This window comes from Triticum aestivum, chromosome 2A (genome assembly GCF_018294505.1).
Source record: "Triticum aestivum cultivar Chinese Spring chromosome 2A, IWGSC CS RefSeq v2.1, whole genome shotgun sequence".
In the NCBI taxonomy this organism is placed as follows: Eukaryota; Viridiplantae; Streptophyta; class Magnoliopsida; order Poales; family Poaceae; genus Triticum; species Triticum aestivum.
This window is the reverse complement of record NC_057797.1, coordinates 723,324,923-723,339,533: the sequence shown is the minus strand read 5'-3', so window position 1 is coordinate 723,339,533 and position 14,611 is coordinate 723,324,923. Positions and strand designations below refer to the sequence as shown.

Genomic DNA, 14,611 nt, shown 5'->3' with positions numbered 1-14,611 from the left:
GAGTGTGTGCGATTCTCCCGATATATATTCTCGCTTGGCTAGCCCGCTTGGGCCTTGGCTCAAGCTTTCGCTAAAGGCAAGTGCAAACGGGCTGTACCAATTCGCAGGCTACAAACAAAATTGCAGTGGTGGGAATCGACCCCGCACTGGATACTAGGGAGGCTTGCCAGCCGAGCCTATATGGTGCATGAATTTTATAAAAACCTCTATACGTCCGAGGGGGTAAGCAATATGAATGCGGTGCTTAACAGCGTACCCAGCAAGGTTACGCCTGAGATGAACAATCTGTTGTGTGCTTCATACACATGTGAAGAAGTCAAGACCGCTCTTTTCCAAATGTTCCCGACCGAATCCCCGGGTCTAGACGGCTTCCCAACACATTTTTACCAAAGGCATCGGGACATATATGGGGCCGATGTGACAAAGGCAGTGCTGAGTATTGTGAGAGGAGAAGAAAGTCCAGAATGCATCAACGATACAGTGTTGGTCTTGATCCCAAAGGTAACGAACTCATCTCTACTAACACAATTTAGACCTACCAGTTTATGCAACATACTATACAAGATAGCATCCAAAGTTGTGGCAAATAGGTTGAAACAAATTTTGTCGGACATCATATCGGAGGAGCAATCGGCGTTCGTTCCTGATAGGCTCATCACGGATAATATCGTTAGTGCATATGAGTGTCTTCACTTTATGGAACGCAGCAAGGCAAAGGCGAACAACTATTGTGCGCTAAAACTTGATATGATGAAGGGCATTTGATAAGCTCGAATGGAATTACCTTGAAGCTATGATGTTTAAGTTGGGCTTTGCTCCATCATGGGTGCACATTGTCATGGGTATGGTCCAATCAGTTTCCTTCTCAGTTCTTTTTAATGGAGAGGGACTTGATCAGTTCGTGCCAAGCAGAGGTATTCGACAGGGAGATCTAATATCTCCATATATTTTCTTAATTGCAGCAGAGAGCCTTTCGTGCCTCCTGAAATCCAGTTCTTCGTCATCACTGGATGGTATTAAGGTGGCTCCTACAACTTCGGCTGTGAACCATCTTCTTTTTTCTGATGACAGCCTGTTGCTTTTTAAGTCAAGTAATGATGGGGAAGTTGAAGTATCAAACCTACTAGATAGTTATTGTTTGGCTTCAGGACAAAGGATAAATCATGAAAAGTCCTCCATATGTTGATTGTGGCCCATGAGTCCGCATACCTGTTAGAAGCAGGGAATTTTTTCATACTTCACTGGGAGCACACGACGTCCTTCACCTGTGACATTCAGCGGTGTGAGTCTGGTAAGAGCTTTAGCCACACGAACGCGTGCCCGAACCCTTACATAGTCGCCTTCATAGAATAACCTTGGCGGCAACTGAACCTCTTTGATACGGCCGATGCGACGAGCAAGCTGATCCACTATTACCCGCATCACGTTACATATCCGGGATCCCATGAATCTGAGCCCAAACGTACAGGCCATCGAACACCACCGAATTAGGGTCCGTTTTTCCATCATAGTCCTCCACAAATAATCCCATACCTCGGAACAACCTGGGGCCGCCATGGAGGACCTTCTTCCAGACACCGAGACAAAACATCTGCAAGACAAACAGATTGTCTCCTGCCTGCCTATACTTTGGAACATGAGCCAACCCCCAGATCGATTTGAATGTCTCGAACATCGCTGATGAACTAAAGGGACGACTCGTGTTCAACCTGCCAATCACAGGCCATCTTGCATCTGCCTCGAATTTCTTCATTTCCTCCTCTCCCCCACGATGACATCGTCCATTTCGTCACACTGCAGGTCCAAGTGCTGCAACATCTCTTCGAGTTTCTTCTCGCTCTAGCCCCCCGAATACGACAATCCTTCCAGCGCCGCCATCTTGGTTACAGATCAGATCTGCCTCTCCATAGCCCGGCCAGCAGCAATCACGAGAGACTGCACCGGTGGCTAGGTTCGGCGGCCGGTAAACTCACAACAGTGATGGAGTCGCTGCTAGAGGAGAGAAACCCTAAACGAGAGGGTACGTTACACATGACTACATGAGGTTGTTTTAATTGACGGAGGGAGTGTTTTTTTTCCAACAAACAAATTAACTAGTACAGGAGGTTGTTAGCACTATAAAAGAAGACCCAAAAGAATAGCATACACAGACACACAAAACTAGAAACATACTACATGTAGAAACAATCAACTGAATTCCTAAAAAGTAAGCTGTGCATTAGCACAACGCCAAATAACAGTTCGTTCAAGCATGTGCCAATCGCTCTTGTGTGCAACATTTCCGTGGTAACATCTTTCAGTCACGATAATTACAAACACTAGTCAAATTTTGGAGTTCCCCGATATAACTTCTTCTTCACTTGTAGGTGCCCTCTCCCCTTTCTCCAGCCCGAACATGGTGTCGTACAAGGGCTTGTTCATAGTCTCTGGGAGGCAGATCACAAGCAGCCCACCAATGATGCCAAACACGCCGAACACCGCGAATGGCACTTGCTCCCCAAGCACCACCACCAAGGGCGCCAGTATGGCGCCCATCTGCGACGCCTGTGCTGTACATCCCATCGCCGCGGTACGTACTGCTGTTGGGAACAACTCTCCAGTGTATAGGACCAACAGGCTGTATGTCGCTGCCATTCCAAAGATTCCTACCATCCCGCATGCCATCCTCACCACCCTACAACGACACGCAATTGTGTGCGGTTAAAGCAAACCTCACCCTGTCTGTCATGCACATGCAAAATCAAGAAGGGTTCAATTACCTCAAGGCACCGACACCGGCAATAAGACTGGCAGATGTGCAGAAAATGCCGCTGAGAATCATCGAGCCAATAGCGAGTGGTTTGCGGCCAAAACGTTGGAGGAGCACTGTAGTAAGCAGGAACCCGGGCATCTCAGCGAGACAGTTAGCAACCACGCTGATGTAAAGGTTAAGCTTTAGGTTGACCACGTTGAGGCTCAGCCCAAAGTACACTGCGGAGCAAAGGAAGCTGATGATCACCGAGAGCACGAGCCTGCCCCGCGTTGCCCGCGATCGGAACACATCCAAGATCGTCGACGACGACTCCTCGACCTTCTTGTTTAGGTCATCTTCATCATCGAGCTTGAGCGTGACACCATCCGGGATGCTTCTGCCATTACTAGATGCAATGTTTCGTAGAATCCGCATCGCGTCGTCGGTGCGCCGCCGCACGAGGTACCAACGCGGGGACTCAGATACGAACGGCATGACGGCGAGCGCGAAGACAAGTGATGGCATGGAAGTGACGACGTAGAGCAAGCGCCAGGATGACTGGCACATTGCGGCTATGCCGGCAAGGGCTGCGATGCCTCCGGAGAAGAAGTAGCAAGTCGACATGCCGGTGACCCCACGATAGGATGGGCCTATCGGCTCCGTGGCGAGGACGAAGGCACAAAGGCAAACGCTTCCAGCGCTAAATCCTGTGAGAAGGCGCAATGCCATGTAGACCCAATAATTCGGGGAGAGAGCGGTGAGGAGGCCGAAGATGGCATTGAGGAAGCACACCACGTGTAGGGTCCCCTTCCGACCCATAAAAGAGTCTGACAGATGACCAAAAACGCCGGCGCCTGCAACAAGCAAATAGTATAATGAACAACTACATGAAACAACGCCAACATAAAAAAAAACTGTTGGATTGAACCAGGTTTTGTGTTGTAATCCAGTTGATAACTTAGTCTAGCAATATCCTAATTAGGTGAAATCCTAGTGAAGAAGAGTCAGGGCCCATGTAGATAGAGGGACTGGGATCCTCTAACTTAACTTAGGTGACTAAGCAGTGCTAACATGTGGGCGAACTAACATATAGACCCAAATGTCAGCCACTCCTATGTCGCCTAACTTAAGAGCAACTCTGGAAGATCGTCTGTACGCGATACTGTAAAATCAGCTTACGGGTCACCATAAACTTGTCTTTGCCGTATGAAATTGAATCTGCCAGAACAGATACCGGCAAACTGTACTGCCAAAAAAGATCCCTCTGCTTGCTCCGGCGACGCTCCTCCGCTTGCTCCGGTGACCCTCCGGCGAGGCTCCAGTGGCCGCTGCTCCAGCAACGCTCCAGGGACGGTCTGGCGCCGCTGCCGAGCTCCTCCGCTCGCTTTGGCGACGTTCTTGCCGCCTGCTCCGGCGTGGACTATTTTACGGCTCACCTTAAAATTGGCTCGAAAACTGCAGGTATAGGATATGTGGGTGATAATATGCGGTGACCTGCAATTTTTTTGTGGGACCTGCTATTTTACGGGATATATCCGGTGTGTGTTTTGCTAGAATTGCTATCTGCTACTGTAAATTAATTTTACGGGATATATTCGGTGTTTGTTTTGCTAGAATTGCTATCTGTTACCGTAAATTCAGAGGTTATCTGCTAGAGTTGCTCTAATGAAGCAGATGTCGATCGTCAGCAGTTTTTGTCTTTTTGAGGCGTACACCTGATCGCAGTCACCGTCAGCTACCTACGGAACTTTCCTGGGTTTTCCTCTAATAATGGGTGTTCATGTATAAGCCACTGAGCAGACTATGAGTAGTTAATTCTGCAGCAATTGTGAACACCAACTTGTTAATCTAAAAAAAAGCAACACTGCTGGTGACAGTAAATTCAACATTACCTGCTTATACTACGTTACGGGCTGACAGATTCCGCTGCAGTTCAGCAGAAAAATATGCCGAGAGAGTCCAACAAGATATCAAGTCAGATGCATATGGCTTAGCGTCCACAACCACAAGAGGTGTACAACGCTTGTGATGCACTAGTAAGCGGCTAGAGAACAATCACGGATCGCCATCAGGACGGCTAAGATAGCATTGACGAACCATCGAAGCGGCGGAACCATTCAAAGCTTAACCGATGGGAGCAGGCAGAGGAGTGACGTACTCACCGATCATGCAGCCGGCGAAGAAGACGGCCTGGACGAGGCCGACCTTGTAGCGCTCGCCGCAGACGAGGCCCCACTCGGCCACCGTCGACGAGCCGCTCCCGTGCTCCCACTCCCACCCGGCCGCGGCGCCGGCGCAGCGGTCGCCGCACCGCCCGTCCCCCGCGGGGCACCACATGGCCGGCTCGCGGTCGGCGAAGATCATCACCATGGTGTGCATCGCCTCCAGCGCCCACGCCGCCGTCACCAGCAGGAAGTGCCATAGCTGCCACCGCCCGAACTCCCCCGCGTGCAGCGCCAGCGCGTCGTCGATGCTCAGGCGCTCGCCGCCGCCGCTGCCGGAGGCGGGGAGGAGCGCCTCCGTGGTCGACATGGCCGCCCGCGTACGTCGCGGAGCGAGCGTGGTGTTGGCAGTACTCACTCTGGTTTACTTCCCTTTGCGCTCGTCGTCAGCTAGCAGCTAGGGCGCGTGCTACTTGTAGCCGCGTAGGCGGAGCGAGGCAACTGCCCTACACAGGATTCAACTGTGGCGCGGTCTGGGTCATCGCGTGTATCTCGCGGACCAAATAAAAAGCGAAATATTCCAGGTGATCTACTCCGTATCGGCGACTGAGTTACTGAGTTCGTTATGCTAACTGCACAGATTTGACTCGCTGTAAGTAGAGTCTAAATAAACAAGGTGTAGGCATCACGACAGCAGTGGCGTTTTGGCACGAGACCCGAAGTATATGGGGAAATCTAACCAATTTTGTTTCCTAAATCCTAAAAAGTGCAGCTGTGCTCGTTAGCGCACTCGAGCGCACACGTCTCTGCGCCGTCCGATCGCGATCACGCCCACCAGGTGCGCCGCTGTCTGTTTTTCCTCGCTCGCGCGTTTCACTTGGTCGGCCCGTCGCCCGTTGGGTGGGAGCGTCGGTTCCGGGTCCCACCACTTCCTCTCCTCTCGCGTCCGTCTCCCCTCATTTTCGAAACTGTTCACCCACTCCGCCCCAAATCCCGCAATCTCTCCTGCCCCTGCCCCAAATCCGCCACCGTTCGTCCCGCCGGGGTGGAGCTATTCACGGTGAAGGGGAGGTAGCCAGCGCCGCGTGACGGCCAGTTGCGGGCGGCCATTCACGGCGAAGGAGAGGTAGCCAGCGGCGCGCGGCGACCAGGTGCGGGCGGCGGTTCCTGGCGAGGGGGACGATAGCCAGCGGCGCGTGCGGCCTCCAGGTGCGGGCTGAGTTTACCGGCAAGGGGGAGGTAGCCAGCGGCGCACGGGCACCAGGTGCTTCTGTTGCGTTCCCTGTTCCCGGAAGAGGAGAAGTAGGCTGTGCTGCGGCGCCGCTCACGGTCGTCGGAGTACAAGTCGTCGACAGGGGAGGAACGGCCGCTGCGAGCGCCGTGCCGTTCGCGCAGAGGTCAGGGTCGCGTATAGGACGACCATCTCCCTGCTTCGCAATCGTTTGGTAAGGAGATCTGGCCTCGTTTTTCGTTTGCGCTTGTTGCCCTTGTCTCGAAATTGACGAGTAGATAGTTGACGAGTAGATAGTGGACGTTTGGGATTGTTTGGCAAGGTGATTCCACTACTGGTTGGATGTAGGTGGTTTGAAGCCAGTTTGTCGGATGTTTTTTGGGATGCTGGGTTGAAGGTGAAGTGTTGTTTGGGATGCTTATCACAGAGGTAGTTTAGTTTTTGTTCACATTTTCTGTAGTGTTGCTGTACTGTTGCCATAGTGTTGAGAGCGAATTGCTCAGTATGGTGCAAAAGTTGCCCACACTGAAACTCTGTAGTTTGTCCCCTTTTTTTTGTCAAGTTGCTCTAGTTTTGCGAGCGACTTGCTCAATATGTTTCCTGAAGTTGCCCATACAGAAGTTCTGTAGTTTTTTGTTCGTTTTTTGCTTCACTGCGGTGAATGACTTGCTCAATATGTTGCCAGAAGTTGCTCAATGAAGTATTTGGGCATCAGGAAAAAACCTGTATGTTGGTATCAAAACCTGAATTAGGGTCATTGTAGTATGTTGTCTGTCCATATGTTCCTATCTCTTATATGTGTGAACAATACTTTCAGATCAAGCAACCCGCGATAAGGCCATGGGTAGATGTAGAATAGAGGGAACTAGTTTATTGGTGTCAATTTTTAAACGACATTGGTGCAAGTTGCTTGATCTGAAAAAACAGTGTGTCTGATGTGCTTCAGTTTTTCTTTACACTTTAGTCCAACTTTATATAGCAAAACAGAAATAAATTCAGCTTTAGTTTTAGTTCTAGTTGCCTTATATGACTACCCGTTTTGCCAGCATGTCATGTTTTCTTTCTGTATGAGTTTGCCTGACACTTTTGCATCAGTTTTTTAGTTTTGTTTTTTAATGTGATCATGCATTTATGTGTGTCATTCTGTGTTTACATGACTAGGCTGAACACTAGGAAATTTGCAGTTTTTTACTCCTTTTTTTCATGTGTGATGATGTTCTTTTTTACGTGCAGCACGAAAACATGTCGGGGGCAAGCAAAAAAGGCATACAGGATGCCCCCCCTGCATTGGATTCTGTTGATGGCGCATCTCATGCAACTGAAGCCCGTAGGATGGAGGTGTGCAGAATTCATTAAATCATTTTCGAAACATTCTACCTTTTTCCTTATCTTCATTCTTGGTTTATTTTTTCATAACTTCATGTTATGGATTGTTATTTATGTGTTTATCTTCATTTCTCAGGCTCAAAGCAGTGAACCGTTAGTTGGGTACAAGCACCAGAGGAGTAAGGCAATTATCTGCCGAGGGAAGCGCCCTGATGATATTGTGAGCAATGAGAGTCTTCCCGGAGATGCTGAAAATGTGAGTGACAAAAGCGGTGGTGTGGATAAGCCACCAAATCCAAAGCGGCAGAAAACCGGAGGAAACGAGGTATTTTCTGCTTCACCTTATTGAAACAATTGCCTAGTAGTGGTGTCTAAATTGCTTTGCATATTCCATTTTTGTTGATTTTTGTTTCTTCTGTTTTTCAAACTATTTTCCCATAGGGTCGTAGGAATAGGGCATCGCCTGCAAGGCTGTTCAAATTGAATAAAGAGTTGGTTTCTAATCAAAAAGGTGTTATTATTGGAAAAGAGTTTGGAGGCCTGCTGGACCTTGCAGCGAACAGCATGCCTGGCGATCTTAGTCAATGGATAATGAAGCATTATGATCCAGAGATGTCACAGATAGTTATTCCAGAGAGGGGGAAGATTCCAGTAGATGCTGCGAGTGTTCGGAGGATATGGGGTTTGCCAAATAGGGGGAGAAAAGTCTGTTACGAAAACCGCCCTGAGATCACAAAGGCAATGTTCAGGATTTACAATATCACTTCAAAGAATTCACCATCTCTCACAGCATGGTGCAAGATGATCAAAGATATGGCAGGAGCTCACGATGACGACTTCCTACGCGCATGGTTGTCTCTTGTCTTCTCTTGCTTCCTTGCACCATCTACAAGTTTAAGCATTTCACCAAAAAGCTTCCCTGCGGTCATGGATGTAAATGGAATAACTGAAACCAACATATGCCAGTTTGTGGTTGATCAACTAAAGCTAGCATTCAAATCAGGTCGTGCCAAGAAGGCCGTTTGTTGCTGTGTTTTCCACCTCGTAGTAAGTCCACCTACCTTTTGAATCTGTATGTTTCCTATGTGCTCTATGTTTTCTTAAAAATCATATCATAACTCAAACTTTATGTTTTTCTTATCCGGAACTCAGTTGCTGTATCTAGACTCTTTGGATGTTGATGAACCAATTCCCAGCTTGGTACCAAGGGTTTCAGTTTGGAATTCAGATTTGATGGCAAGAGTTATCAAGAAGGACAGGAAAGCTCCCGGGGAATATGGGAAACTGCGGGTAAGCTATTTTTTGTCATCACATCTGTATTCAGTAATTGAATTTTATTTGCTTTAAAAGGCATAAGGTTAGGCAAATCTAGCTTCTCATAGAGGAGGCAATTGAATTATAAGGTCCAAACAAGTACAAAGTTTTTTGTGGTCATTTTTTTGTTATCTTGTCACTATTTTGTAGCTGATGTATAAGATTTTGTCAACAAGTAGGCAAGTCCAACACATTGCCCGTAGCAATTTGTATATTGGACAGTAGCAAGTTCAAAAGTACTTCATGAACCAACTTTGTAGTTTTCTACTCATTTTGTTTACCCTTGTTTGCAACTGCCTGCAACAGGTAGGATTTTTGCTGGGGCAGTTATAGCAGCTGATGTCTAAATTTTTTAAGAAAAAATAGGCAAATCCAATAATTTCACCATAGCAAGTTGCACACTAAACATTAGCAAGCTCATAGTTTTTTATGGCAACTTGATGGTTTCCTATAATTGATATAGTCCTGCTAAGTTATATACTGAAAAACTAAGCGATTCTACATGCTAGAAACCCCATCCACACATGATAAGGAAATTTAGGCAAAAATGATGCCACAGTGCTTGACTTGGGTTAAAGCATGCATTTGTTTTTCTGTAAACTTGGCAACATGATAGGCTAGTTTTCTAACTAAAAATGGCAGTTAAATCAAAGCACTCTCACGAGCATTTTACGGTTTCTTTTTTTTCTGTTGTCAAGCCAGTGCCAGAATTCACTAATTCCTTTTATCCCATCCTTTATTGTTTTTTTTGCCAACCCAACGAGCAGCTGAAGACTGAGTTCTCACGGTGTGCGGATGATAGCTTGTTTGGTAGCATGGACCACGTCACAAAATTTGTAGCAGCAAGATTACCTGAGTCATATGACAAAATGTAAGTTATCAAGTGCCTGTTATGCTCACTAGTTTTTCCATTTTTAATCTCAAACCAACATATTGTCAAGACTTATCATGTTCATCCATTTTTTCTACTTTCCTGTTGTTTGCAGAAACAAAAGAAGCTGACACGTATGGTGCACGAAATGTGTTCAACTATTTCACATGCAGTTGGGAAGCTTGTTTCTGGTATTGGGGGGATAGATGATGCGCAAGAGGGGACAAGCAGATCAGAGGCTGTTCATGTGGAAAAGAGGAGGCAAGAACCTACTAGGAGATCCAAACAAGCTCCAGCTGTGAGAGAAAGCTTATCGAGTGAAGAAGACTCGTTCAAAACTGACAGTGAGGAAGATGCAAGTGGCAGTGACGAAAGTGACTGGGACAGAGGGGGTGATGAAAGTGACAACGACGGCCACTCAAGCAATGATGATGGTGACGACTTTGTAGTTCAAAAAGCTGGATGCAACGACAACGAGGAGGGAGAAGCAACTTTTCAGGAGAGGGGAGCAGTAATGGATGAAAGCAAGGAGGATAAGGAGGACGAAGAGGAGGAGGAAGAAAAAAAAGATGAGGATGAAGAAAAGGAAGACGATGATGATGAAGAAAGCGAAGACAATGACAACGACAATGACAAAGACACGGGGGACGATGATATGCAGGGTGATGAGGAAGACCAGGATGACAACAATTCTGGTGGCAACAGTGGCAATGGCGGAAACAATGGAGGGAACGAGGATTCTGCAGGTGAGGAAACAGAGACTGATGACGAGCAATCCACACTTCAATATTTACTCGAAGAGAAAAAGGATATGAAGCCAAAGGGGCTTGACGAGGCAGTTAGCATCTCTGTGAGAGATGTTGTTATGATGGACGAGGAAAGTTACTGCAAAATGCCACGCATCCGCATGTTTGAAGTGAAAGAAATGTTGGATCTCGACGAGCAGCCTATTGCAGTGCTAGCGAGCAAAATGTTCCAAGAGCTATTGAGAAAAGAAGAAATGGAACTGGGGATGGCATTCAATCTTGAGGATGTCTGCCCCAAGTGGATTCGCAAGAAAATCATGAGGGAGATAGGGGCTCCACATGAACCCAAGGAAGTTGGTGTACCACCACTTCCAACACCAAAGAAGAAAAAGAGTGTGAGTTTCGTATCAGAGCCAACGGTGTTGACAGAGACAGTGGAGGAACTGCGAGCTATGCGTGCCCAAAATGTTCAAGAACTGCAAGGTGGAAAGGAAACAAAGTCAGCCATGAAGAAATCTGGGCCTTTTCAGTTGCAACATCAGGCATTACATCATGCAAAAGAGGCAAGTTCTAGCACTCACAAGAACCAGCTTGAAACCAATACAGCATCAAGCTCAACAGCACGACATGCAGATCTCACCAGTGGCAAAGATACAAATGTTGCAGTTTCACCAGGGACTGTTTCAAAACAAGAACCAAGTGCCTCACAAATTCTAGCAAGTCATCCTAGGGAGGAAGCAAGTTCATCTGATTTTCAGGCAAGTATTGCACATGCATCAATTCAACCCACAGCAGGAGGAGCAACTCAAATGAAACAGGATGCATCATTGCAAGTAAGCAGAGCAGTCCCTAGTACAAACCGTAGTGGGAGGCAACCACTAAGCAGTCTAAATGGTCAAGCACAAAATCTTGTTCTAGGGAATGGGATGCAATCAGCCAATGACATCCAGAGGGGCAAATTGTTTCATTACAAAGCATCACAACAGGCTGTACCATTATATGCAGGTCAGGAGAACATACCTCCAGTGTCAATCACAGGGGTTGGAGGGATGGAAGATGTCATCGGCGGCAACATTAAACCAAGTTCGGAAGCAAAGTTGCTAAAAGTTCAGGGCAAGTTGCCTGCTTTTATTCCTACAGTTGCCCAATCACCTCCCCATCCGCAGCTGAAGGATATCAAATTTAGTTATGCTAACAAGGCGGTCAGTCCACTGGAAATAAATGTGCTAGATGTCAGTGAGCTCTTGGCAAGGTGCGTTCCCCCATCTACCAACGATCTGCAAAGCAAGTCAGCAATTCATATTCCAGCAGAGATGGATGGACAACAGTTTCAGCATAGCAGAAGTGAAAGCTCAAATGTCTTTGTTAGTGAATACTGCCCAGCTCCAAGTTTTGATATTTTCAAATACGATTTTCCTACAGCACATGTAGATGATGGAGCAGATCGAGATGCCAGAGAAAATGCATTGGCTGACCATGAGTCATCGCAGTGCCAAGTAACCAAGGAGCCAGTCATTGAAATTATTGAAGATGAAAAAGTTGGTAATCTCGAAGGCATAGATGAAGGGTATGCACATGCAGAAGAACAGGCTATGAAGTGTGAGCATGAGTCCCTGCAGTATCAAGTACCCAAGGAGCCACTCATTGAAATAATTGATGACGATCATGTTGTGGATCTTGAAGGCATAGTTGGGAACATTTACCAGACACCTGAAAAAGTTACCCACAACCAAGTAGTAGTGGGATCAGGCAGTAATATTTATAGCAGCAGCAGCTCAGGAAAGATGGTCCCACAACAATTTGAGAGAAGGATTATCAAGCCACCTCCTTGCAAGAGGTCACCATTCTTGGACTATAATGAGAGGAAAGTGTACATATGCAAACCTGAAGTAAGCAGGCTGTATGCATCGGTTATTCTGCACGGGAGATTGAATGAAGAAGAATCACCAGATGTAGATACTAGGTATGAAATTTTTTATGAGGCATTTTTTACATGTTTTTTCTAGGCAATTAAAATGCACCATTCAGGCAATTCAGGCTGAATTCATAGGCAAACAGAAGTAAAACAAGCAGGCAAAAAATCACCCCATGAAGAATACATGCTAACCAGAATGCACTTTCAGGCATTAACACATTTTTCCCATGCCTTATATATGCTAACTAGACATGCACTTTTTAGGTAGAAAGAATTCATTGCAAATTGTCACAACCCCAAGTTTATGTTCCTTAGGCAAAACAGGATCTATTTATAGGCAATCAAAAGTACAGCAGCAGGCAACTTGGGTGCTAACTAGACATGCACTTTTAGGTAGAAAGAATTCATTGCAAATTGTTACAACCCCAAGTTTATGTTCCTTAGGCAAAACAGGATCTATTTCTAGGCAATCAAAAGTACAGCAGCAGGCAACTTGGTTACTTTTTTCTCATGGTTGTCCTTTTTCGGTTTCTCGTTTTTTATTGCAGCCCGAAGGTAATTGACTACAATGGATATGATGTGTCGGTGAGGGAGCTTGCAAACTCTATGAAAAAAGAAGGATATGTCTTGACACATGTAATGGAAATTGGCATACTGTCCATAATGATGAATTTGCCTGCAGACTCCAAGAAGGTTGTCATGCCCCTGAGGTTCTCGGTAAGAAAAAGGACTAGGAGTCATTATTACTTCAGGTTCTGCATTTTTTTGTACTTGGTTCCTACTTGGTCATTTCTAACCACCTTGTCCCTTTTTGTGTTATAGACAAGGATGCTGCAGATGACTTTCCTCTCCAATGATATCAACAGCCAAGAGATTATTTCCCGATTCAAGAAATCAAATCACCTGGACCGGAAAGACATGGTAAGTCCATGTTTCTCGAATTTCCACTATAGTACTCTTCTCCCATTCCTTTTTTTCCACCCGCATGTGAATAGCAGAGTACTAGTTTTCAGGACATGCATGAAAGTTGCCAGAGTGCAGAATCACAATTAGCTTTTCCTCATAGCATGAGAAAACTTTTACATGCTTTCCATATCTCTTCAAGTTGCCTACAGACTATGTTCTTACCCTCAGCTTTTGTTTTCTGCACTTTTTCCCACAGATAATGTTTATTGTGTTAGAGAATATCGACAAGTCAAAGAAGGTTTCAGGCAACCATTATTGGGTCTTCAACGTGAATATAAGGGATCGAAGGTTCGAGGTGCTTGATTCATGGAGGACACTTCAGGACAAGACTCTAGATGTCTGCGCAAGGACTATGGTTGCTAGTTTTCGGGCTCTGTGGGAAGAGCACTATCCGAAGTCTCACATCTCATTAGATGACTTCACACTAAGAAACATTGATGTGCCAAAACAAACTAACAAGTAAGCATCAATTCCCAGACAAACTGCAAAACAAATTCCTAACAAATTCATACTTGTTTCATAGCTGACCTGAAACATTCTCTATAGATATGACTGCGGCATTTTTGCTCTCTCAATTGCAAATGGGTGGGAAGGAAGGAACGTTCCAAGATTTACAGCAGAGGATGTTCAAAATATCAGGAAGCAGTTGACAAACACGTGGGTTAACACCGAACGCAACAAGGCTCCATGGGAAGCTGTATTGAAGTTAGCTTAGGTCAGTTATTTTCCATTCATGTTTTTTACTGACTTTTTCTTTTTGCTCGCGTACAAACTGAAGTTTGCCAGCATTATTTTTACATGAATAATATTTTCATCATCGCCCTTTTTCCAGAAGTCATATGTAATTTTTTGAACATTCAAGGAGTTGCCTGAAACCATTCTGTAACTTGCAACAACACCAAACAGAATTTGCCTACCTTTCAATGGTGAAATGTAGTCATGGAACACCCATATTTTTTGAACAATCAAGGAGTTGCCTGAAACCATTCTGTAACTTGCAATAACACCAAAACAGAATTTGCCTACTTTTTTCCATGGTGAAATGTAGTCATGGAACACCCATATTTAACACCAATCTGTTTAACTGTAGTACCAGGCAATCTAAACATAATAATCACGCAATCCATTGTACTAATATAGTTATCCAGAGCACTTTTGAACCTTACAGGCTTAAAAAGCAAGTTGTCTTTTTTGCATGAAAGACAGTAATTCAAATGAGGGTAAACATATCATCGGGCATCTAGTAATTGCTCATTTTTTTGTCTTTCATAATCGAAACTCCATCTGTGTTCCCGCATTCCTGTGGTGTTCATCACGCCAATCTTGTGGGGCACAGTGCACTGTTGTGG

The 14,611-nt window shown here is 45.8% G+C and overlaps 2 protein-coding genes across 2 annotated transcripts; one reads left to right on the top strand and one right to left on the bottom strand.

The window, feature by feature from the left end:
- Nucleotides 1-2,118: 2,118 nt before the first annotated feature.
- On the bottom strand, nucleotides 2,119-5,475 carry LOC123190585 (organic cation/carnitine transporter 4). Its single transcript, XM_044603254.1, has 3 exons — nucleotides 4,894-5,475; nucleotides 2,760-3,585; nucleotides 2,119-2,674 (listed from the first exon to the last, which is right to left on the bottom strand). The coding sequence occupies exons 1-3, from the start codon at nucleotides 5,261-5,263 to the stop codon at nucleotides 2,323-2,325; spliced, it is 1,548 nt and encodes a 515-aa protein (XP_044459189.1). The 5' UTR covers nucleotides 5,264-5,475; the 3' UTR covers nucleotides 2,119-2,322.
- Nucleotides 5,476-7,366: 1,891 nt separating this feature from the next.
- Nucleotides 7,367-13,977, top strand: LOC123191928 (uncharacterized). The gene is made up of 9 exons (XM_044604466.1): nucleotides 7,367-7,462; nucleotides 7,587-7,775; nucleotides 7,892-8,497; nucleotides 8,603-8,740; nucleotides 9,751-12,344; nucleotides 12,845-13,013; nucleotides 13,119-13,217; nucleotides 13,459-13,721; nucleotides 13,809-13,977. The coding sequence occupies exons 1-9, from the start codon at nucleotides 7,367-7,369 to the stop codon at nucleotides 13,975-13,977; spliced, it is 4,323 nt and encodes a 1,440-aa protein (XP_044460401.1).
- Nucleotides 13,978-14,611: the final 634 nt, after the last annotated feature.